Source organism: Lepidochelys kempii, chromosome 17, assembly GCF_965140285.1.
Source record: "Lepidochelys kempii isolate rLepKem1 chromosome 17, rLepKem1.hap1, whole genome shotgun sequence".
In the NCBI taxonomy this organism is placed as follows: domain Eukaryota; kingdom Metazoa; phylum Chordata; order Testudines; family Cheloniidae; genus Lepidochelys; species Lepidochelys kempii.
Window position 1 is genome coordinate 23,109,562 of NC_136396.1, and position 23,428 is coordinate 23,132,989.

At 45.8% G+C, this 23,428-nt stretch overlaps 1 protein-coding gene across 15 annotated transcripts in view; it reads right to left on the reverse strand.

The window, feature by feature from the left end:
- TSPOAP1 (TSPO associated protein 1) overlaps positions 1 to 23,428 on the reverse strand; it is a 231,743-nt gene that overhangs the window by 21,935 nt on the left and 186,380 nt on the right. For 10 of the 15 annotated variants that reach the window (XR_012155490.2, XM_073316132.2, XM_073316130.2 and 7 more), the window contains 6 exons: positions 6,235 to 7,377; positions 5,456 to 5,582; positions 5,110 to 5,249; positions 4,726 to 4,894; positions 3,447 to 3,518; positions 2,972 to 3,010 (listed from right to left, as the gene is read on the reverse strand). Coding sequence is in view for 12 of the 15 variants with exons in the window: in XM_073316132.2 (XP_073172233.2) it covers positions 2,972 to 3,010; positions 3,447 to 3,518; positions 4,726 to 4,894; positions 5,110 to 5,249; positions 5,456 to 5,582; positions 6,235 to 7,377 (1,690 nt within the window). In the remaining 3 variants the exon portion in view is untranslated. The other 5 variants (XR_012155491.2, XR_012155492.2, XM_073316138.2 and 2 more) reach the window with 5 other exon arrangements.

Below are 23,428 nucleotides of genomic sequence, written 5' to 3' on the forward strand. Positions count from 1 at the left end.
ACAGAGCCAACAACTGACAATACTGGTGACCCTGACCACTGATCTGGTCAATAAGTGAGCTGTCCTCTGTAGGAATTGTGATCTAACAGCGCAGGAAACTATGAGTTAGGGAACAATGGCACTGAGAGAGGCATATATGACAGTGGGTTCACAAAAGGAGAGACTGCAGCCTATGGCCTAGCTGAACATGGCAAAGGGCACTGCAAGCACTTATTTTTACCTAAGTGCTTAGGACCAGCAATGGCTCCAATATGATCTCAATAGCTTGGCCCATAAAGGTCAATGATAAGCATACCTCCATCAGAAGAGGTAGCAGCCCCACCCTTCCTCCAGATGTTCCCCCATTCAGCAGCATTTCCCCTGCCTCATCTAAACTGAGCTCAGCACATCCAACTTTCATCAAAAACCTTAGCTTGGCCACTAACTGGGAAAGCAAGGAGCCTGCTGCTTCCAGTATGAAGAAAAGTAAATGGAAATCAGGGCAGGAGGGGTAAGGAGTTCAAGCAATCTGATTCTATTCCACCCTCTGCAGCAGACTTCCTGTGTGACCTTGGGCTTCTTCTCTGTGGGCACCTTGTAAAACCAGGGTCACATGGCCCAACCTCACAGGGTGTAGTGCTACCCGACATCACACTTGGTACCCATCCATCTCAAAGCACCTTGTAAAACCAGGGTCACACGGCCTGACCTCACAGGGTGTAGAGCCACCTGTCATAAATATAAAGGGAAGGGTAACCACCTTTCTGTATACAGTGCTATAAAATCCCTCCTGGTCAGAGGCAAAGTCCTTTTACCTGTAAAGGGTTAAGAAGCTCAAGTAACCTGGCTGGCAACTGGCCCAAATGACCAATGAGGGGACAAGATACTTTCAAATCTGGAGTGGGGGAAAAGGCTTTTGTCTGTCTGTGTGATACCTTTGCCGGGAACAGATTAAGGATGCAAGCCCTCCAACTCCTGTAAAGTTAGTAAGTAATCTAGCTAGAAAATGTATTAGGTTTTCTTTGTTTTGGCTTGTGAAATTGACTGTGCTGGAGGAAATGTGTATTCCTGTTTTTGTGTCTTTTTGTAACTTCAGGTTTTGCCTAGAGGGATTCTCTATGTTTTGAATCTGACTGCCTGTAAGATTACCTTCCATTCTGATCTTACAGAGTTGTTCTTTTATCTTTTTTTGTTCTTCTAATAAAGTTCTGTTTTTTAAGAATCTGATTGGGTTTTTTGGGTCTTAAAAATCCAAGCTGGTTTGTGCTCATCTTGTTTATTCTCAAGCATCCCCAGGAAAGGGGGTGTAAGGGCTTGGGGGGATATTTTGGGGAAATAGGAACTCCAAGTGGTCCTTTCCCTATTCTTTGTCTAAATCACTTTGTGGTGGCAGCATACTGTTCAAAGACAAGGCAAAATTTGTGCCTTGGGAAAGTTTTTAACCAAAGCTGGTAAAAATAAGCTGAGGGGGGGTTTTCATGCAGGTCCCCACATCTGTACCCCAGAGTTCAGAGTGGAGAGGGAACCCTGACACCACACGACATCACACGTGGTGCCCATCTGTCTCAAAGCACCTTGTAAAACCAGGGTCACACCGCCCGACCTCACAGGGTGTAGAGCCACCCAACATCACATGTGGTGTCCATCCATCTCAAAGCACCTTGTAAAACTAGGGTCACACCGCCCGACCTCACAGGGTGTAGAGCCACCAGCCATCACACGTGGTGCCCATCCGTCTCAAAACATTTTCAAGGATGGGTAAGTATCATCGTCACCATTGTGCCTCTGGTTCCCCATCTGTACAGAGGGAGGATGAGACTTACTAAGGCCTCCCAGCAGGTCTGTGGAAAGTTCAGGAATGGAACCTCATTCTGCTGACTCCTGGTCCCATGCTCAATCCCCTAGATCACTGCTTGTTTGAAGCAGACCAGAATCTTACCCTCTAAATGGAAACCACTAACAGGCCTCAATAATAGACTCTATCTCCTCATGCTAATTTTCACTAGCTGTTAGTACCAAGGATCCATCTCCATCCTGTGCTGCCCCAGCACAGCCAAAACCGCCTCCAGGAAAGCGAGATCAAATGCTGCAGGTCCACCCACTCCTGCCCCAGCATGAGTCTCTGGAACCAGAGAGATGGTCATAGACCTAAGAAATCAGCCCAAGGAGTCATTGGAACTTCCCCCACAGCAAGAAGCCCTTCACTTCTTCTAGCTGTGGCACTGTAAGCCTATGGGGCAGGAACTTTTTGCACAGGGTCTATCACAAGGGGGTCCTGATCTCTGACTGGGGCACCTTGGCACTATGGTAATACAAATAAATCATCATCAGATGAGTCAGATATCCTACTACTACTCAGGACAGCTCCACCAGCCACCCAAAACAAGCCCACAGTCCCCCAACTACTTCCAGATTCCCACTGTGTGTCCAAAGGTCCAACAGCCACCATCCAAATAGGAGTGAGATCCTACACACACTGCAACCCCTCTGGTGTCACAACACGCTTTCCAAATGGCACAGGCTAACCATCTCTCCTGCTGTAGGAGTGATTTCTCAAACCTTACCCCTTTGTCCTCATTCCTGTCACCATGCGCACCTCCATGACAAATAGCCCAAGCCTGACTCTTCTGTAGTGAACCGTTCTGAGAGCAGCCTGCCATTCTCCAAGCTCATCTCACCCACCATCCATGTCCCCAATATCAACCGCATGGCACACACTACCCACTGCATAAACAGCCTGTTCCTTCTTGCCATAGCTTAGCTAGGATCTGGGTAAGACTGAACACTCCGAAACCACAAACTGGTAGCAGGACTCTTCTTACTAGGGTCACGCTGACAAGGTTCCACATAGGGAAGGGAGAGACACTTGCTCACAAGGGCTCTTATGAGGAAGTGATGTGGCTGCTCCCTGAGATGTGTTGCTGAAAAGCATCTATCTACTTTTATGGGCCCTTTCCCTGTAGTATCCGAGCATGGAAGGAGTAATTCTCACCTGGATGAGGCTTGTAGTTTTCCTGTTTTTCCAGCTCCGCTATGGAAGAAAAGGTTTAATGAGTCTGTATTCAGCTTTCAACACTGACAAAAACAGACACCTGACAAACAACAAGACGTTCCTCATAAAGAGTGCAGATTAAGCCAAGGCCCAACAGACACACACCACAAGCAGATCGTACATCCTATTCATGCAGCTCAAAGTCTAGGACAGTAACAGTGACACTGGAACATCATTGGAGGCAGAGGACAAGCTCCAGAAACATAAAGGGCTAATTGTCCTTGAGAACATTTAACACCCAGGCCAGGGTCCCAGCATGGAGTGATTACAAATGGTGCCAAACGGGAAGGAAAGGGTGCTCTGTCCACATGCTGCCAGTCTGACCATTTGGAGATCCTGAAAGCAGATAGTCAAAACTCAACTCAGTTTGCAACGCAAATGCCAAAATCAAATGCAAGCAGCAGGCGTGACAGACCTTTCTTGGCACGTCTGGGTTTCGGAGGAGGGACGGTGAGGCGGTGTGGAGGTCGAGCAAATGTACCATTTCCTTAATAAAATCCAAGAAAAAAAGCAAAAATAGACAAGAGAACAGTAAGACAGCGAATGAAAATGAAAAGCTTCTTGGAGAGTGAGCAAGCAGCACAGCAGCATGAAGAAACTTCCACTGGGAAGCAGAGTGTGATTTATATACTAAAGCGAGACCACACAGGGACTCTCATACTGTACAACCCACACACAGAGACAAGTTTTTATATATGCCCATCAAGAATGCAACGGAGCATGTCCTGCCTGTCCAACCCTCCCTGCCTGTGACTGCACATTACCTTTCAGGAATATTAGAGTAACAGTAAAACCAAACCCTAACATATTACAACCCAAAAGAAGCAAATTTAAGGTTGCACTTCTCAAACAAGCCACCCAACCCACATTAACCCTGCCCTTGTAGGAACACAGTTCCCCTCTTCCCCACTCTGCCGGAAGGTGAATGAATGAATGGGAGACTGGGAGAGAGCAGGGGATTTCAGGGGCTGGCAGGGGAGGAGATCGGGGTCCTTCCTTCCCTCCCTCTCTTGATGACCTCCTGAGCTCTGCAGGGGTGAAGATCCCCAGTGAGCCTGGGGAGGAGGCAGTTCACCTTCCAGGCCCTCATGTGAGGCTCTCAAGGGCAAATTCTCTTTTCTGCTGACAAGGTTTCCTAGTGATGGGGTGATGCTCTGAGCTTGATCTCTGCAGAGAAGAGGGACAGAGATGTTTTTGGTAAGTGCAAGCATCAGGCTCCTGCAGTCCCTATGCTCTGAATCAATGATCCACAGTGATTCAAATTTAAGAACTAGTAACTTCTGAAAATACATGTCAGCCTTTGTCATTGGACACTGGATCTCAGCCTGGGGAGATGGGGAAATACACTTCCTCTCTCTTCTTGTCTCCACTATCAGCTACAAATTGGCAAAAGCACTGGACAGACTTTTAGAGTCTGGTGAACTGCTCTGTCACTCGGGTGTAAAATTGGGAGCCCCTTGTGCACATCACTCCACATTTGGTAGGAAAGTTCTATCCCAGCTTCCAGCGTTGCCGTCCACCCATGGCACTCGTGAGGGTGGCCACAAGAACCACCTTGGCAGGTGCAGTTGGTGTGTAGCTGCAGTGCAGTGCAGTGCAGTGCATGACAGCCATGCTGAGCTTCCTGAATGTCAGGAAAGAAACACATTGTCCACATGCAGAAACCGAGTAGGTGTGGGAGGGAGGTACAGTACCTATGCTTTCCACCGATGTGGCAGCAGGAATGTAACCTTGCTTTAACATCTCCTTCCTCACTTCCTCACTCTCCACCTGAACTTCAGACACCATGTTACAAGGGATGTACCCTGCCCTTCCTGCACATTCACCTCTGTAAAACCCATCAGCGTCTTTGTCGCCACACACCTAGAAGAGGAGAAACAGCATCTGCATCAGTTCACATTAGAGCGCATGAGCCACGTAATGAAAGCAGGGATGCTCTGCAGGCAAAGCAGTTTAAGGAAGGTAATGACGGCCTGTTCAACTGAATTCTGCATCCAAATCTCCCAGCCATCTGTGCTCAGGACGTGGCAGGTTAGCAGCAACATGGAAGAGAAGACCTCATGTAGCACTGTTCTTACCTTCAGAATCTGCCCCTCCTTAAATGGGAGCTCTTCTTCAGCTGCATCAGGGTTAGGAGACATAGAAATGGGGTCATAGTCAAAAAGGGCCACAAATATCCTTAGTGAGTTGTCTTTAACGACAGCCTCTGAAGCTGTGCCTGCAAGCAAGGGAAAAGATGTTAGCACCACGTTCCAGGGAGGTCACATCACCAAATCTACATGTTTTCAGGATAGAAGTTACTGGCTTCTCTTTCAACATTTCAAAACAGATCGGTCTCTCTCCATCCCTCTGTCGGTCTCTCTCTCCCGGTACTATGCTCCCTTTCAGATGGAAAATAGTCTCAAGAAATGCTGACAAGCTCACCTGAACTGGAGATGGAAGATTTCAAGATTCGGCTTCTTCTCAAGGTCTTGTTCACTTTTTGGGTTGGAGTCTGCCAAGCTGGTGAGCCAAGTAACTCCTGTAACCTCAGATCTTCATTACCAGAAACCTGCAACAGAAACCACTGGAGAGTTACTAATGACCGTGCTTTGAACTCTGAATTAGCATGGACCCAGCTCCACCCCTCACCAGCGACATTAAGCACACCAAAAAAAGCAATGCATTCAAATGCAATATTCCTCTTTTGGGACACTCCAGAGATGAGAATTATGTGGTACTCTGGAAAACTGAAGCAAGTCAACATGGACAGGTGCTTTTCTTGGAGACCAGTAACAACTCCATTGTGGTTGTGAGGAGGGGTGGGAGGACACATCAAGGAAAAGACGAAAAGATCAGGGATCATCATTAATTTACTAGGAATTTTCACTAAGGTCCCAAGATCTTTGAACTTGGACAGCATCTTGTCCTAGGGAGGAGGACCCAGTTGAGAAAAGGAATACTGCATCCAGGATTCTTAGCAGCAGAGCAATGATTCTTCTCTGACTTTCCACAGTACAAGCATAAGCAGAGAATACAAGAAAAGCCTCAGAGCAGCACAGAGCTACAAGCTCTACAAACTCTCCCAGTCATACCCCTGGAGAGTCCGTTTCTGTACAACACTAGACAAAGCAGCACACAGGCAGGCTGGGGGCAAGGGCAGGGGAGGAAACTATTGTCACTACAAGCTGCTTCAAAACCAGAAGAGGAAAAGACACCCAGACCCTTGTGTGCAATGCAGCACTGTGTATCCCCTTCCAAGGGCGCTCCGGCATCCTCCTCCAGCCAGCTGGACTACCCTCTCGTTCCCAGCCTTGCTCCTCTGAGCTGCCTTCACTCCTTAGTGCCTCCTTCTCTGGGCAAGGTAACTGTGGGTAGTGGCTTGGAGACCCAGCCCACACCATTCCTTTCTCTTCCCCAAACTCCTGCTTCTTCAGCGGGGTTTTCCCATCAGACTGGGCAGACTCAGACTGACTGGAGCAATCACTCCACCCTTCACAGCCAGTCTGGGACCCCTCCACGCTGCCATCTGACCATTCCCTACTCCCGGGGCTGGAAGGGAAGGTCAGATCCTGATCTTCCTCTGAGTCATACTCAATATTGATCTCGAGGTTCCTCGTGTTGAAGCAGTGGGTTGTCAATGCAGCAGGCTCTGCTAGGTCTGAAGGCATTAACTTTCTGTGGGATTTTCTAAAGGTGCCTGGTCTTGCATGACCACAGGTTTCTGACCCACCCTTGCCACTAGCACTGCTTATGACATTCAGCTTCTCCTTGAGGCTGTGGGCTCTGTACAGGCTACCTCCTGTCAGGCTGCAGGTGTTCAGCAGGCGACTACAATGCTCTTTGACATCGCTCCGTTTCTTCCTGCTAACCTCAGGCAGATCATGGGCCCTTTCTTGAGAATTACCCCCTTTCTTTCTGCCCCACTGGGGGCTTGTGCCTGCAGTGGGCTTTATTCTACTCTCCTGGTAACCCCAATTACAGCTACCCCTCTTCTGAGTCCAGCTCAGCTCCAGATAGACAGGATTCTCCTTGTCAGAGTCTTCTCTGGTCTTCTGAAGGATAAGAGCCTCTTGGGGAGCCTGCACGGGAAGATTTTGGAAGGTGTCATTACCATCTGTGTTTGGAAATGCCTGAGGGGCACTTATGGGAAGGGGCGTCCCCTTCCTTTCTGTATGGTATGGACGTCTCTCCAGAAAGCAGTCTGGGGATTCTCTCTTCTCCACATGAACACACTTTTCTTCCTCCTCCTCTTCCTCTGTTACTTCGGGAATGCTAAATAACTTCTTGCTGCAGTTCTGCTGATGTGGGAGCTCCAGAAGCCTCTCCAGAATTTCCTCATCGCTATCGGTGTCACAAGGGTCCAGCTGCAGCCCAGCCCCCAAAACGAGGCATAAAGGGGATAAGCAGAGAGAGAAAGAGGAAATAAACATTAACAAAGAAAGAAAGCTACAGACGCCCCCGCACAGTGTTTGAAACAGGGCAATCCAATGTCAGGACTAGGACAGCACAATATGACAGAGAGTGATTGCAGTCTGCAGAGATGCAAGGGTAGGAAGCAACGGAGGAGATGGTTCTTCGGGCTAAAGAAAACAATTAGATGACCTACTGATGCAATGAGACAGCAAGAAAGGCCACTGGGTGGGACGGCCCTCCCCTGCCAAATCTGCACAGATGTGTAGTTGTGGCCGAGTGGTTAAGGTGATGGACTAGAAATCCATTGGGGTAAGGGGATGCAGGCAGCGGTTTGAGCATTGGCCTGCTAAACCCAAGGTTGTGAGTTTAATCCTTGAGGGGGCCATTTAGGGATCTGGGGCAAAAATTGGGGCTTGATCTTGCTTTGAGCAGGGGGTTGGACTAGATGACTTCCTGAGGTCCCTTCCAACTCTGATATTCTGTGATTCTGTGTCTGTGTTTGCAGCACCTTCAAGTGCACCCTTTGGATGCCACAGAGGCACTCAGAGCTACAGGAGGAAACTGGCTGGGCTGGGGTCAGGCACGCTTTCTCCAGGGCCGTCCTGTGTACACAGGGATCAGCAATTCACTCCATCCATAGGGACAGATCAGACTCTCCCTGTATGCTGGCCCCTGCTGGAGGGCACAAGGCCCTGTCTCCTCCACACCACCTTTTCTGCATCCTTCTCCCTGCAGAGGAGCAGAAGTAAGGTATCCCTGTGCTACCAGAGCAAAGGAGTGAAGGGGCTGCTACTGTGAGAAGCCCTTTGCCTCTGCAACTCACAATGGTCCCAGAGCAGCTGATTTGTAAATGCAGCCTGCCTGCAAACCCAGGTGAACACAAAACACTCCCTTAGCCAGACAAGGCAATTACTTTCCTTACATTAAACTGAAATGGATACACTTGATCCTACAGAGCTGTGTTCCATTCAGACATGCATTCAAAGACATTCACATTAAAGTGGTTATGCAAATGGTTGGTGAAACGTTGCACTGCTTGTAATAAAGCTGGTTTTTAACCACTGAAGCTAAGGGTGGGTTACGTCTTGCCTTTTACTATTTTATTGTAAGCAGAGTCAGGTTGAGCTCTACCCTGACATCTGGTGGCGAGTTGTGGAAAAGGACTTCAAGGGCTGATCTCATTAGTATGAGCATACCCACCCTGCCTAGCATGATGGGGCTGCTTGCCAAAATGGTCACTTGGGCTGCTGTGGTATGCCCAGTCCCTTTGTTATTGGGGCAGGAGTAAAAAAGTGTTGTTATCCTGGTTATGTGAATCAAGGACAGTAGAACTATACCTGGCATTTTATGACGGAGGGACCTGCCCTCAACTAAATAGCACTCGCTAGGCAAGGGACATGGGTTCTAGAACCTAGTGAGTTGAGAGAAGGAGGTTATAGATATGTGTACTTGAGGTGGGTGCCTTCTGAGGGCCTAGAACATCAATTTCACTCTATCCTCTTTCCACTGTGTAATATCAGAGCTAATTTTGATCCTATTAGGAGTCTGGTTACAGGCTGCTGAACTGAATTCACTTTGGGCTAATATTGCACTAGTACTAAGGCTCCCTGCTATGAGCTGAAATCACTGAGTGCTGTTAAGCAGGAGGGGCCCTGAAGATATATTGGTGAGTGGCTAGTGGGATGTCTACTGGAGATGAGTGGCTTGCAAGACAGCTGGCTGAGCTCATGGTGAAGGCTGCAGCAGACCCCTGCAGAAAGGCAGGGAAGTTGGCCGTTGACAGGAGCAGTGGAGCATGTAAGGTGCCCCCATACCTCCCCCCTTTACGTACCAGGCTGGGAGGTAAACTCTGCAGATGAACTTTTGAACTCTGGGGCTGTGCTGGACTTTTGGGACTTTGGGTGACTTTTGGGTTGCTGGATTCAAGAACCAAAGGGAAGGGACACAGCCCAATCTGCTTGGGGGTGGGTCTTCTGGTTCATGGTTTGTGTTTATGAACCCTAGTTGTGGTGTTTCCCCAACATAATGATGCATTGTTTCCCTCCTTTATTAAAAGGGTTTTTTCTGCTACACCCAGACTCTGTGCTTGCGAGAGGGGAAGTATTGCCTCTCAGAGGCGCCCAGAGGGGTGGTATGTAATTGTCCCAGGTCACTAAGTGGGGGTTTGAGCCAATTTTGTATTGTGTTATTGAAACAGAACCCCTAGATACTGAACCCGGCCCTTGTTGCTGCCAACTTTGATGGGCAGAAGGCTTACCTTAGTAACAAAATAAAATGGTCACACTGGTACTAAGGGTTCATTTGCAAATAGTTTATAAAGGGCTACTCAATTATTAACATATTCTATAAGCATGATATAGATATGAGCAGTCTGTGGTATAGATAGTAATACATACCACAATAAAAGGTGTTTTAGATGGTTATAAGGAACCTATTGACCAGTTGGACGTCATAACAACTGATCAACCATTTATTAAAACATCTGGTAATCATGTGTTAGTCCTCTGTAACCTGTTTATAAATTTACTCATAAAGCATGACCACTAAGACTTGGTTTACTTACATATAAAATCAATCCTTAATTTAAAAATACACAGGTAACATGGGCTTTTAATAAAATAAAATGGGTTCTAAAAAGCCCCATTAAGACTGTATCTAAAGCAAATGTAAGTAGCTATTAGCTTCTATACTAGAGTGAAATCAACTAAAGGAAACTTTGGTCTAAATATCAGGGGAGAAAATCACAGCATATCAGGGTTGGAAGGGACCTCAGAAGGTCATCTAGTCCAATCCCCTGCTGAAAGCAGGACCAATCCCCAACTTTTGCCCCAGATCCCTAAATGGCCCCATCAAGGATTGAACTGACAACCCTGGGTTTAGCAGGCCAATGCTCAAACCACTGAGCCATCCCTCCCCTAATCCTGACTGCAAGATCTATAAGACTATGGTAAAATCTCTTAAGGGATGTGTTGGAAGCTCAACAACAAAATCCTTCAGAAATGCTTTAAAATAAATCCCAGGTAATATCAGAGAAATAGACTTGATGCTTAACATACAAACAGCACGGCTACTGCCTCCTTCACAGAGCCTAAAATACTCATTGCTGTGAAGAGGAAAATCCTCACATATACAAAGGTTCACCTTCCAACAGGAAATGCACCGTCACCCAACCCCAGAAGCTGGTTTTCTTTACATGGCTCCCAGTGGGCTGGTTCCATCATGGCTCAGGAGAAGTGGTTCCCTGTAGGACGTAGGGCTTGACCCTAGCTGGCAGTAATGGCTGTGTGTTAGGGGGAGTCCAGCAGCCACAAGCCACAGGTGGCTGATTAGCTAATAAGAGAGGAAGGGCCTGTGCTTCCTGCAGCATGCTCAATGCTACCCATGGCTGTGCAGCAGCCTAGGCTGTCTGTTGGCCATCTGCAAAAGGGCCTTGCTTTTTCCGCCACAGCATGTGGTTGCTGCCTCACTGCCCCTTGGCTGAGTCTCAGCTTCTCTCTGTTGATAGAGTAGCTCAAGCCTCCAGCCAGAGTAGAAACTCTCCCCCTCTGGCGTAAATAAAAATCCCCAAATAAACAAACCTAAAGTACCCAGTCCCTCCCCTTGGTGCAATACCTTCCCCATCCCATCTGCAAGGGTTCTCAGCAGGACCTTCACTCCTCAGCTCTTGGCATGTCCATACACTACCTCCAGGCAGCACCACAGATTCATAGAGCTGAAAGCCAGAAAGGACCACTGGATCATCTATGCTAACTTCCTGTACATCACAGGCCATTAACGTTCACCCAGTTACCTCTGTATTTTGCCCAGTAACTTGTGTTTGACTAAATCTTCCAGAAAGGCATCCTGCCTAGATCTGAAGACATTAAGAACCCACCTCTTCTCTTGAGAGTTTGTGCCAATGATTAATCACCCTCACGGCTAGAAATCTGTGCCTTATTTCTAATCTGAATTCGTCTGGTTTCAGCTTCCAGACATTGGTTTTTGTTCTGCCTTTCTCCACTGGATTAAAGAGCCCTTTCAAACCTGGGATTTTGTCTCCATGAAGGAATGGATACACTGTGACCCAGTCACCTCTCAGTCTTCTTTTGGATAAACTGAACAGATGGAGTTCTTTGCGTCTCTCGCTGTAAGGCATTTTTGCCAGCCCTCAAATAATTTTTGTGGTTCTTTTCCACACCTCCCCAATTTCTCAACATTCTTTCTAAAAGGTGGACACCAGGACTGGTAGACACTATTCCAGTACTGGTCTCAGCAGTGCCATATACAGAGGTAAAATACTCCCCTGTTCTTGCGCCCTATTTCCCTGTTTATACATCTGTGGGTCCCATCAGCCCCTTTTCCCACAGAATCGCACTGGGAGCTCATGATAAGTTACTTCTCCACTATGACCACTAAATCCTTTTCAGAGTCACTGCTTTCCAGGATACAATCCCCCATCTGTAGAGTGTCCTGCATTCCTTCTTCCTACAAGTATGGCCTTGCATTTGGCTGTATTAAAATGCATTTTGTTTGAAAGGACCCAGTTTCCCAAGCAATCCTGATCACTCTGTATGACTGTCCTGTCCTAATCGTTATTAATCACTGCACCAATCTTTGTATCATCTGCAAATTTTATCAGCAGTGACTTATATTTACTTCCAGATCATTGAGGAAAATGCTGAACAGCATCAGGTCTAGTATTCGCAAAAAGAAAAGGAGTACTTGTGGCACCTTAGAGACGAACAAATTTATTTGAGCATAAGCTTTCGTGAGCTACAGCTCACTTCATCGGATGGATCCAACTAGAAATACGTCCATTTGATAATGATTCCCCATTGAAACCTACTTTTTGAGATTTGTCACTTAGCCAGTTCTTAGTCCCTTTAACATGTGTTCTGTTGACACTGTATAATGCTAAATTTTTAATCAGAATAGTGCTGAATTTTAATCAGAACTAAGTCGAACACCTTACAAAAGTCTAAGTATATTAAATCTATACCGTTACCTTTATCAACCAAACTTGTATTCTCATCAAAGATTAAAATCAGGTTTGTTTGCATGATAATAATTTTATTCCTATCCTGAATCCTTTTTTTATTGAGTTCTGTATTAGCTTTGCCATTGTTTTGCCCGAGATTTATGGCAGGTTAACGAGCCTATAGTTCCCACATTCTGCTTTGACTATTTGCACTCTGCCAGTCTTCTGGAATTTCCCCAGTATTCCAAGATTTATTTAAAATTAACATTAGCAGGTAAAAGATCTCCTCAGCCAACTCTTTTAGGACTCTTGAGTGCAAGTTCTCTGGGCTTGCTGATTTAAAAATGTTTATACAGAGTAGATGTTGTTTAACATTTTCATTAGTTACTAAGGGACTGGAAAGTACTTCATCACCATCATGTGATACAATCACATCATCCTGCTTCTTTTCCAAACCAGAACAAAAAATGTATTTAACTTCAGCTTTTTCTACATTATTATTATTAACTATTTGCCATTTCCATCTCATAGTGGACCTATATCATTGCTAGGATTTCTTTTGTTACCAATATATTTTAAAAACACCTTTTTATTGTCAGCCCTGTCAACAATGGATATTTCCCTGATGTCTTTAGATTCCCTTATCAATTTTCTACTCTTCATAACTTCTAATTTATATTGATTGCTATCTCTTGCCCCTTTATTTCTATTTGTTATATGTTTCTCTTTTTTTATTTCTAATTGCTGACTTCACTTTTCCACTGAACCAGGATGTGCTTTTAGCCAAAGTTGTCATCTTTCATGATTATGGAATCATGGCTTTTTGGCCATCAAATAAACTCTTCATTCATATTTTTCTGTCTAAATTTTTCCTCTAAATCAATTTCACTCATAATTTCCCTCAGCTTTGGGAAAATAACTCTTCTGAAGCACCAGGTGTGTGGCTGGGACTGTCCTCTGTTTAAATATTTAATGTAATTAGTTCATGATCAGTGGTTCCTAGGAAACCACCAACTTTCAGTCCAGTGATTAATTTATCTTTATCTGACATAATGCACTCCAAAACAGAATTTGTAAATCTAGAGGCCAAATGATTTTTTATCTCAATCAGTTGGGGGCAAAGTAGAAATCAGTTAAGTGGCAAATAATCAGAAGTAAATCAAAGTTACTTGTTTTAGCAGGAAGAAGTTACTCACCTTGTGCAATAACAATGGTTCTTTGAGATATGTGTCCCTATGGGTGCTCCACTGTAAGTGTGTCTGTGCCCCGCACTGCTGATCGGAGAATTTCAATAGCAGCGTGTCCCGCCCGCACAGCTCCCCATATGCCACAAGGTTAGTCAGTGTGTGCGGGCATTCAGTTCCTTCTCTACCACAGAGTCAACCACTGAAACTCCGAAGTAGAGGGGAGGAGGATGGGTTGTGGAGCACCCACAGGGACACACATCTCAAAGAACCATTGTTACTGCACAAGGTGAGTAACTTCTTCTTCTTTGAGTAGTGTCCCTATGGGTGCTCCACTGTAGGTGATTCCTGAGCAGTACCCACCAATGGAGGCTGGGACTTCAGAGTCAAGTCTGATCTGGACGACAATACTGTCGCACCAAATTTGGCATCTGAAGCCGAATCCCCCAGGATGGCATGGTGCTCTGCAAAGGTATGCGCAGATGTCCAGGTAACTGTTCTGCAGATTTCTGATATATGGATACCCTTGGAGAAGGCAATGGGTGAGGAGAGCAACCTCATGGAATGCGTGCATACTGAAGGTGGGGGTGCTAAATTACACAATTGGTAACAGAGTTTAATACACTCAGAGACCCACTTTGAGAGCTTCTGAGCTGAGATTGCTGTACCTTTTGACCTATCTGCAATGGAGAGGAAGAGTCTTGGAGATTTTCTAAAAGTCATTGTCCTGTCCAAATAGAAGGCCAAGGCTCTTCTCACGTCAAGTGTATGTATGATGGTGTCCATGTTATCCTTATGAGGTTTGGGATGAAATTCATAGATTCATAGATATTAAGGTCAGAAGGGACCATTATGATAATCTAGTCTGACCTTCTGCACAATGCAGGCCACAGAATCTCACCCACCCACTCCTGCGATAAACCTCTTACCTATGTCTGAGTTATTGAAGTCCTCAAATCATGGTTTAAAGACTTCAAGGAGCCCGTGCCCCATGCTACAGAGGAAGGCGAAAAACCTCCAGGGCCTCTTCCAATCTGCCCTGGAGGAAAATTCCTTCCCGACCCCAAATATGGCGATCAGCTGAATCCTGTTAGCATATGGGCAAGATTCACTAGCCACATACCCAGGAAAGAATTCTCTGTAGTAACTCAGATCCCACCCCATCTAACATCCCATCACAGGCCATTGGGCCTATTTACCATGAATAATTAAAGATCAATTAATTGACAAAATGATTATCCCATCATACCATCTCCTCCATAAACTTATCAAGTTTAATCTTAAAGCCAGATAGGTCTTTTGCCCCCACTGCTTCCCTTGGAAGGCTATTCCAAAACTTCACTCCTCTGATGGTTAGAAACCTTTGTCTAATTTCAGTCTAAACTTCCTGATGACCAGTTTATATCTATTTGTTCTTATGTTCACATTGGTACTGAGTTTAAACAATTCCTCTCCCTCTCCGGTATTTATCCCTCTGATATATTTATAGAGAGCAATCATATCTCCCCTCAGCCTTCTTTTGGTTAGGCTAAACAAGCCAAGCTTCTTGAGTCTCCTTTCATAAGACAGGTTTTGCATTCCTCGGATCATCCTAGTAGCCCTTCTCTGTACCTGTTCCAGTTTGAATTCATCCTTCTTAAACATGGGAGACCAGAACTGCACACAGTATTCCAGGTAAGGTCTCACCAGTGCCTTGTATAAGGGTACTAAAACCTCCTTATCTCTACTGGAAATACCTCGCCTAATGCATCCCAAGACCGCATTAGCTTTTTTCACGGACATATCACATTGGTGACTCATAGTCATCCTGTGATCAACCAATACTCCAAGGTCCTTCTCCTCCTCCATTACTTCTAATTGATGCATCCCCAGCTTATAACATAAACACCACCCTATACCGGAAACCTACTGACCGCTATTCCCACCTACATGCCTCCAGCTTTCACCCAGACCACACCACACGATCCATTGTCTACAGCCAAGCTCTACAATACAATCGCATTGGCTCCAACCCCTCAGACAGAGACAAATGCCTACAAGATCTCTATCAAGCATTCTTACAACTACAATACCCACCTGCTGAAGTGAAGAAACAGATTGACAGAGCCAGAAGAGTACCCAGAAGTCACCTACTACAGGACAGGCCCAACAAAGAAAATAACAGAATACCACTAGCCGTCACCTTCAACCCCCAACTAAAACCTCTCCAACGCATCATCAAGGATCTACAACCTATCCTGAAGGACGACCCATCACTCTCACAAATCTTGGGAGACAGGCCAGTCCTTGCCTACAGACAGCTCCCCAACCTGAAGCAAATACTCACCAGCAACCACACAACAGAACCACTAACCCAGGAACCTATCCTTGCAACAAAACCCATTGCCAACTGTGCCCACATATCTATTCAGGGGACACCATCATAGGGCCTAATCACATCAGCCACACTATAAGAGGTTTGTTCACCTACACAGCTACCAATGGGATATATGCCATCATGTGCCAGCAATGCCCCTCTGCCATGTGCATTGGTCAAACGGGACAGTCTCTACGTAAAAGAATAAATGGACACAAATCAGATGTCAAGAATAATAACATTCATAAACCAGTCGGAGAACACTTCAATCTCTCTGGTCACTCGATTTCTGACCTAAAAGTGGCTATTCTTCAACAAAAAGACTTCAGAAACAGACTCCAACGAGAGACTGCTGAATTGGAATTAATTTGCAAATTGGATACAGTTAACTTAGGCTTGAATAGAGACTGGGAGTGGTTGAGTCATTACGCAAAGTAAAACTATTTCCTCTTGTTTATCCCCCCCCCACCCCCGTTCCTCAGACGTTCTTGTTAACTGCTGGAAATGGCCCACCTTGATTATCACTACAAAGGGTTTTCTCCCCCGTCCCATATACTCTCCTGCTGGTAATAGCTCATCTTAAGTGACAGGTTTCAGAGTAACAGCGGTGTTAGTCTGTATTCGCAAAAAGAAAAGGAGTACTTGTGGCACCTTAGAGACTAACCAATTTATTTGAGCATAAGCTTTCGTGAGCTACAGCTCACTTCATCGGATGCATACTGTCCACAGTATGCATCCGATGAAGTGAGCTGGTTAGTCTCTAAGGTGCCACAAGTACTCCTTTTCTTTTTGCGAATACAGACTAACATGGCTGCTACTCTGAAACCAGCTTATAACTAAACTTCTTGTTATTAATCCCTAAATGCATGACCTTACACTTCTCACTATTAAATTTCATTGGGGATTGGTCCTGCTTTGAGCAGGGGGTTGGACTAGATGACCTCCTGAGGTCCCTTCCAACCCTGATATTCTATGATTCTATGATTCTATGATTCATCCTATTACTATTACTCCAGTTTACAAGGTCATCCAGATCTTCCTGTATGATAACCCGGTCTCTCTCTAAATTGGCAATACCTCCCAGCTTTGTATCATCCGCAAACTTTATTAGCACACTCCCACTTTTTGTGCTGAGGTCAGTAATAAAAAGATTAAATAAGATTGGTTCCAAAACCGATCCCTGAGGAACTCCACTGGTAACCTCCCTCCAGCCTGACAGTTCACCTTTCAGTATGACCTGCTGTAGTCTCCCTTTTAACCAATTCCTTATCCACCTTTCAATTTTCATATTGATCCCCATCTTTTCCAATTTAACTAATAATTCCCCATGTGGCACAGTATCAAATGCCTTACGAAATCTAGGTAAATTAGATCCACTGCATTTCCTTTGTCTAAAAAATCTGTTACTTTCTCAAAGAAGGAGATCAGGTTGGTTTGGCACAATCTACCTTTTGTAAAACCATATTGTATTTTGTCCCATTTACCATTGACCTCAATGTCCTTAACTACTTTCTCCTTCAAAATTTTTTCCAAGACCTTGCATACTACAGATGTCAAACTAACAGGCCTGTAGTTACCTGGATCAGGTTTTTTCGCTTTCTTAAAAATAGGAACTATGTTAGCAATTCTCCAGTCATACGGTACAACCCCTGAGTTTACAGATTCATTAAAAATTCTTGCTAATGGGCTTGCAATTTCATGTGCCAGTTCCTTTAATATTCTTGAATGAAGATTATCTGGGCCCCCCCGATTTAGTCCCATTAAGCTGTTTGAGTTTCGCTTCTACCTTAAATATGGTAATATCTACCTCCATATCCTCATTCCCATTTGTCATGCTACCATTATCCCTAAGATCCTCATTAGCCTTATTAAAGACTGAGGCAAAGTATTTGTTTAGATCTTGGGCCATGCCTAGATTATCGTTAACCTCCACTCCAGCCTCAGTGTTTAGCGGTCTCACTTCTTCTTTCTTTTTTTTTTCTTCTTATTTATATGGCTATAGAACCTTTTACTATTGGTTTTAACTCCCTTTGCAAGGTCCAACTCTACTTGACTTTTAGCCTGTCTCACTTTATCCCTACTTGTTCTGTCCTCAATAAGGCAGCTTTCCTTGCTGATCCCTCCCATCTTCCACTCCCTGTATGCTTTCTGCTTTTTCTTAATCACTTCTCTGAGATGCTTGCTGATCAAGCTTGGGCTACAACTCCTGCCGATGAAGTTTTTTCCCTTTCTTGGGATGCAGGCTTCCAATAGCTTCTGCAGCTTTGACTTAAAGTAATCCCAGGCCTCCTCTGCCTTTAGATCCATAAGTTCTTCAGTCCAATCCACTTCCCTAACTAATTTCCTTAATTTTTGGAAGTCAGCCCTTTTGAAATCAAAAACCCTAGTTGCAGATTTATTTTTGTTTGTCCTTCCTTTCAGTTTGAACTGAATTAGCTCATGATCACTTGAACCAAGGTTGTCCCCTACAACCATTTCATCTATGAGGTCCTCACTGCTCACCAAAACCAAATCTAAAATGCATCCCCTCTAGTCGGTTCAGCAACTACTTGATGAAGGACTCCATCAGCTATCGCATCTGGGAAAATCTGAGCCCTATTATTATTACTAGCACTCGTCCTCCAGTCTATTAGTATTTACTTCATTAAAAACATTGAAGAGGGCTCTATCCATATCCAAATTAGATCCCGGCGGTCTATAGCACACCCCAAGCACTATCCCGGGGGGAGGGGGCTCTAATAGTTTTCTTCCCCAATATGATTTTTGCCCAGACGGACTCTGTTTTATCCATTCCATCGCTTCTTATTTCTTTACATTCTACCTCATCACTGATAGACAATGCTACTCCACCACCTTTACCTTTATTTCGGTCTTTCTTAAACAGCACATGCCCTTCAATACCCATACTCCAGCCATGACGACTATTCCACCCTGTTTCTGTTCTCCCTAGAATATCTGGTTTCACTTCCTGCACCAGTAACTCTAGTTCCTCCATTTTGTTACCCAGGCTCCTCGCACTGGTGTACAAACATCTTAATTTTTGCTGTTTGGCCTCGCTCACATTCTGTACCCGATTAGGCACGGTCATTCTACAGCCAGTATGACCTATTAGACTGGTATCTACACTGCCCTTCCTCCTTATGTCCATTCTCCTACCCACAGCTGTATCCTTTCTTACTTTGTTTTCTTCCCTCTCAATGCATCTCCCAACCATCTCCCCCAAATTCCTACTTTAAAGCTCTCTTAATCAGTTGTGCCAGCCTCCATCCTAGAATTCTATTTCCTTCCCTACTCAGATGAAGTCCATCCTGAGACAACTGTCCTCTGTCCATGAACGCCTCCCAGTGGCCATACATCCCAACGCCCACCTTATACCACCACTGCCTAAGCCATCTATTGATAGTCATAATCTTGTCACACCTTTGTTGCCCTTCTCTAGGAACAGGCAGAATCCCACTAAAGATCGCTTGAGCCTCGATTTCCTTAAGCGTCTTCCCCAGCCTAGCATAGTCTCCCTTGATACGTTCCAGCGAGAATCTACCAGTATCATTTGTTCCCACATGAAGGATAATTAGGGGATTCTTTCCCGCTCCCTTTAGGATCCTTTTCAACCTCAGGTTTACATCCCGTATTGTTGGAGACCCCAGGGTATGGCCACTAGTTAAGTCGAGGGGATGGAAGGCCATAAGGGTCGAGGAAGTGTTTATTGGGTAACGCACACCGGGCAACGAACCCCTGCTGTTGTTTTGTCTCTGGGCACTGGGCGCCAGCAACAGCTTTTGGAACCCAACGTGGGGCGTGAGGCTGCAATTTAGCCTTGCCCGGATCCCTTCCGGTGGTCGAGGATTGCAGCGACAACCAACGCCCAGCGCGCACCGGTGAGTTCATCGGGGGCCTCGGAGGAGACGCAGTTTGATTGACCCCAGAGGGCACGACGGTGCCACGCACTCACACAGTGGAGAAGTGCCGAGGGTGACGGTGGGAGAAACCGGTCCTTCAGATAAGGTAGGAACTTTGTGAAATCCAGATTGTGCTCTCTGTTTGAACTTAGGGACACCCTGTAGGTATGGGACACGGAAGATAGGGTACAGTGCACGCCCCTAGAGTGTATTTTAGTAAACTGAAAGGTATTTGGATCAGATCCAATGACTAAGGGTAAACTGAAGCGATTTTGTACGGTTGACTGGCCTCAGTACCAATTAGAGGACCAGGAACAGTGGCCTCCCGGAGGATCACTAAATCATAATATAATCCTCCAGTTACTCCTGTTCTGTCAGCGAACGGGGCAGTGAAATAAGCATTCGTATGCTTACTTGTTTATGACCTTGTGGTCTCGTACTGATATTTTACAACGCTGTAATTTAACCCCGATTGTCCCGGTAGCAATTAATGTCAGTCCCCGGACCCCCACCCCAAATGTAATGGCAGATCCGGTGTCTCCTTTGGCCCTTACACCCACACAGAGTGAGGCTCCTTCGGCCCCTACACCCACATAGAGCAAGGCTCAGAGTAAGATTCCTAGTGAAGCTCATAGTGAGGTTCGAGCTCCATTTGCTGGACTATACCCGTTACTTACCGAGACTAAAATCGCCCGTAATGCAATAGAAAGAACAAGCTCTTACCATGCAGGTCTATACTCATGCACCTTTTAATCCTATGAACCTGGCCGCTTGCAAACCACAGGCTGGAAAATTTTCTATCAACCCAAGCAAGTTTGTATCGGTTTTTGAGGGATGTCTTAGCAGCTATAAGCCAGACTAAAATAATTGTAATGTCCTTCTGCAAACATTATTAACTAAGGTTAAACAAGAACAGGTCATAGCTAAAACAAGAAAGAAAGCAAAAAGGCGATATAACCAGAACCGTAACAATGTCCCAATCCCAGATAATCAGGTTCCCATAAAGGATCCTAGGTGGGACCCAAATGACAATCAGGCTATAACCCACCTCACCTCCTATAAGAAGCTGCTATTGTATGAACTCCGTCACGCAGCTGTCAGACAGAATAATTGGACTAAACCATATGAGGTAGTGCAGGATCCAAAGAAAAGCCCTGAAGCCTTTTTACAACAACATTCAGGACACGATCCGACAGTATACCAATGCAAATCCTAATGATCCTCAGGCTGAGGCAATTATTAAAGAAGTATTTACAAGCAGGGCAGCCCCCGACATTAAGAAAAAGCTACAGAAAAAAAAGGATTTGATGGGTATGACAATGGCACAGATTTTAGAAGCAGCAGATCAAGTGTATAGTTTAAGAGAAGTGAAGAAAGAAAAGAAGCAAGTAAAATTGATGGTAGCGGCGGTGCAGGCAAGCACAAAAAAAAGTAAACAAAAAAAAGGGGGGCCGTGGACACGGATGTCCAGGCCCGCTAAAAAAACAACTGGGGCGCAATCAGTGTGTCCTGTGTCGGCAAGAGGGACACTGAAAAAATAACTGCCCAAACAAAAAGAAAAGGAGGGGGGTACCTCTATAATGGCAATAAAAAAACAGAAATAGGGGTGTCAGGGAAGATGGATCATCCTACCCCCGGTACCCCAAGTAAAAAGGCAGGTGAAAAATGAAAAAATAGATTTTTTTTAGTGAATTCTGGAGTGGCACAAACTGCTGTAAATTAACCCCTTTAGCAGACTCCCTCACTGTAATGGGCGCCACAGGCAAAGATACCAAGCAAAGCTCTTAGAAAACCCCGAGGTCACGCTGCAGCCTTGTCCATCCCTTAACCCTGCCACCCTCTTACCAAAAACTGAGAAACAGAAACGTAACAGTTTGAAGATCATAGATGCCCAATATTCTAGCCGCCCGGACTTAAAGGATGTGCCCCTCCCAAATGCAAATTATAAGTGGTACACTGATGGTAGCAGCATGGTAATAGATGGGCAAAGAAGGGCGGGTTATGCTATTGTGACCCTCAATGACACCGTGAAAGCTAAAAGTTTGCCCGCTGGAACCTCTGCCCAGTTGGCTGAGCTAGTGGCCCTGACCCGTGCACTCAAACTGTCCAAAGAAAAACAGGTCAATATTTTCACTAATTCCAAATATGCTTTTGGTGTGCTGCATGCCCATGTTGGTCTATGAAAACAAAGAAAAATGCTGACAGCCCAAGGTTCCCCAGTCAAGTACGGGCCCCAAATTCTCTGGCTTCTAAAGGCAGTGCAACTCCCCTTGGAAGTGGCAGTGGTACACTGTAAGGCCCATCAGAGGGAGGATCAACATGTAACCAGGGGTAATGCCAGGGCAGATAAAAAGGCAATGTATGCTGCCACCCTGATGTCCCCTCAGACTGAGAACACCTGTATGCATGCCCTTATCCCATCAGTGGGGGAGCTCCCAACCCCTCAGTATTCTGGGAAGGAAAAACAGCTAGCTGACAAACTTGGTCTCCAGGAAAAGGAGGGATGGCTTCATTCCCTGGAAGGGAAAGACCAAAGGGCCTAATTCTGCCAGTATTACAGAAACTACATGAAACCACTCATGCTGGCAGAAAGGCACTTATCCAACTAATGGGAAAGTACTTTATAACCTCCAGACTCAGACTCCTGGCTGCCCAGGTACAGGCGGAATGCCTAGTCTGTCAAAAGAATAACCCCTGACCAAAACACCCAGTGCCACCAGCGGCCCTGGAACCCACTCCAGGCCCCGGACGGGTGTGGCAAATAAACTTGACTAAGTTTCCCCGGACCCAAGAGTTCAAGTATCTCCTTGTCATAGTGGATAGATTCAGCGGCTGGTCGGAAGGCTTTCCATGTCGCAACTGCACTGCCAGGACAGTGGCCCTCAAGTTTGTTAAGAAGATCATTCCTCGCTTTGGACTTCCCCAGTGAATGGAATCTGACATTGGAACACACTTCACGTCAAAAATCATTCAAAGCATCTCACATGCCTTACAGATTCTCTGGAAACTCCATACACCCTGGAAACCGCAAGCCAGTGGGGTAGTGGAGCAGACCAATCAAACCCTTAAGCAACATCTTTCAAAAGTATGCCAGGAGGCCTCCCTACGGTGGCCTGATGCCCTGCCCCTAGTTCTGCTCCGCATCCGTGCTCTCCCAAAGGGTAGATTAGGGCTCAGTCCCTTTGAAATTATGTTTAAAAGGGCATGGAATGGTACACCGGTTGTGTCAGGGGAAAAGTGGAAATTGGGAAATGGGTTTCTGTCTCAGTATATGTGTTCCCTGTCTGCTGTTCTTTTGTCTCTTCTCAGGTATACTAAGGATTCCCAGCCTCTACCCTTGGACTCGCCCATCCATTCCCTGCAGCCTGGTGACTCAGTGCTCGTACGTACCTGGAAAGACGAGCCCCTCCAGGAAAAGTGGAAGGGACCCTATACTGTCCTGCTTGTCTCCCACACGGCAGCAAAGGTCGAGGGACACAAGAATTGGATTCATCCTACCCAGCTAAAGGCGGTGTCAACCCCCCCGCCCCCGGCTGAAAGGGCATTCAGCCCCCTCCACTGAGGATCTTGAACTAAAATTACTATTTAAATGGCAGCCCACCGGGA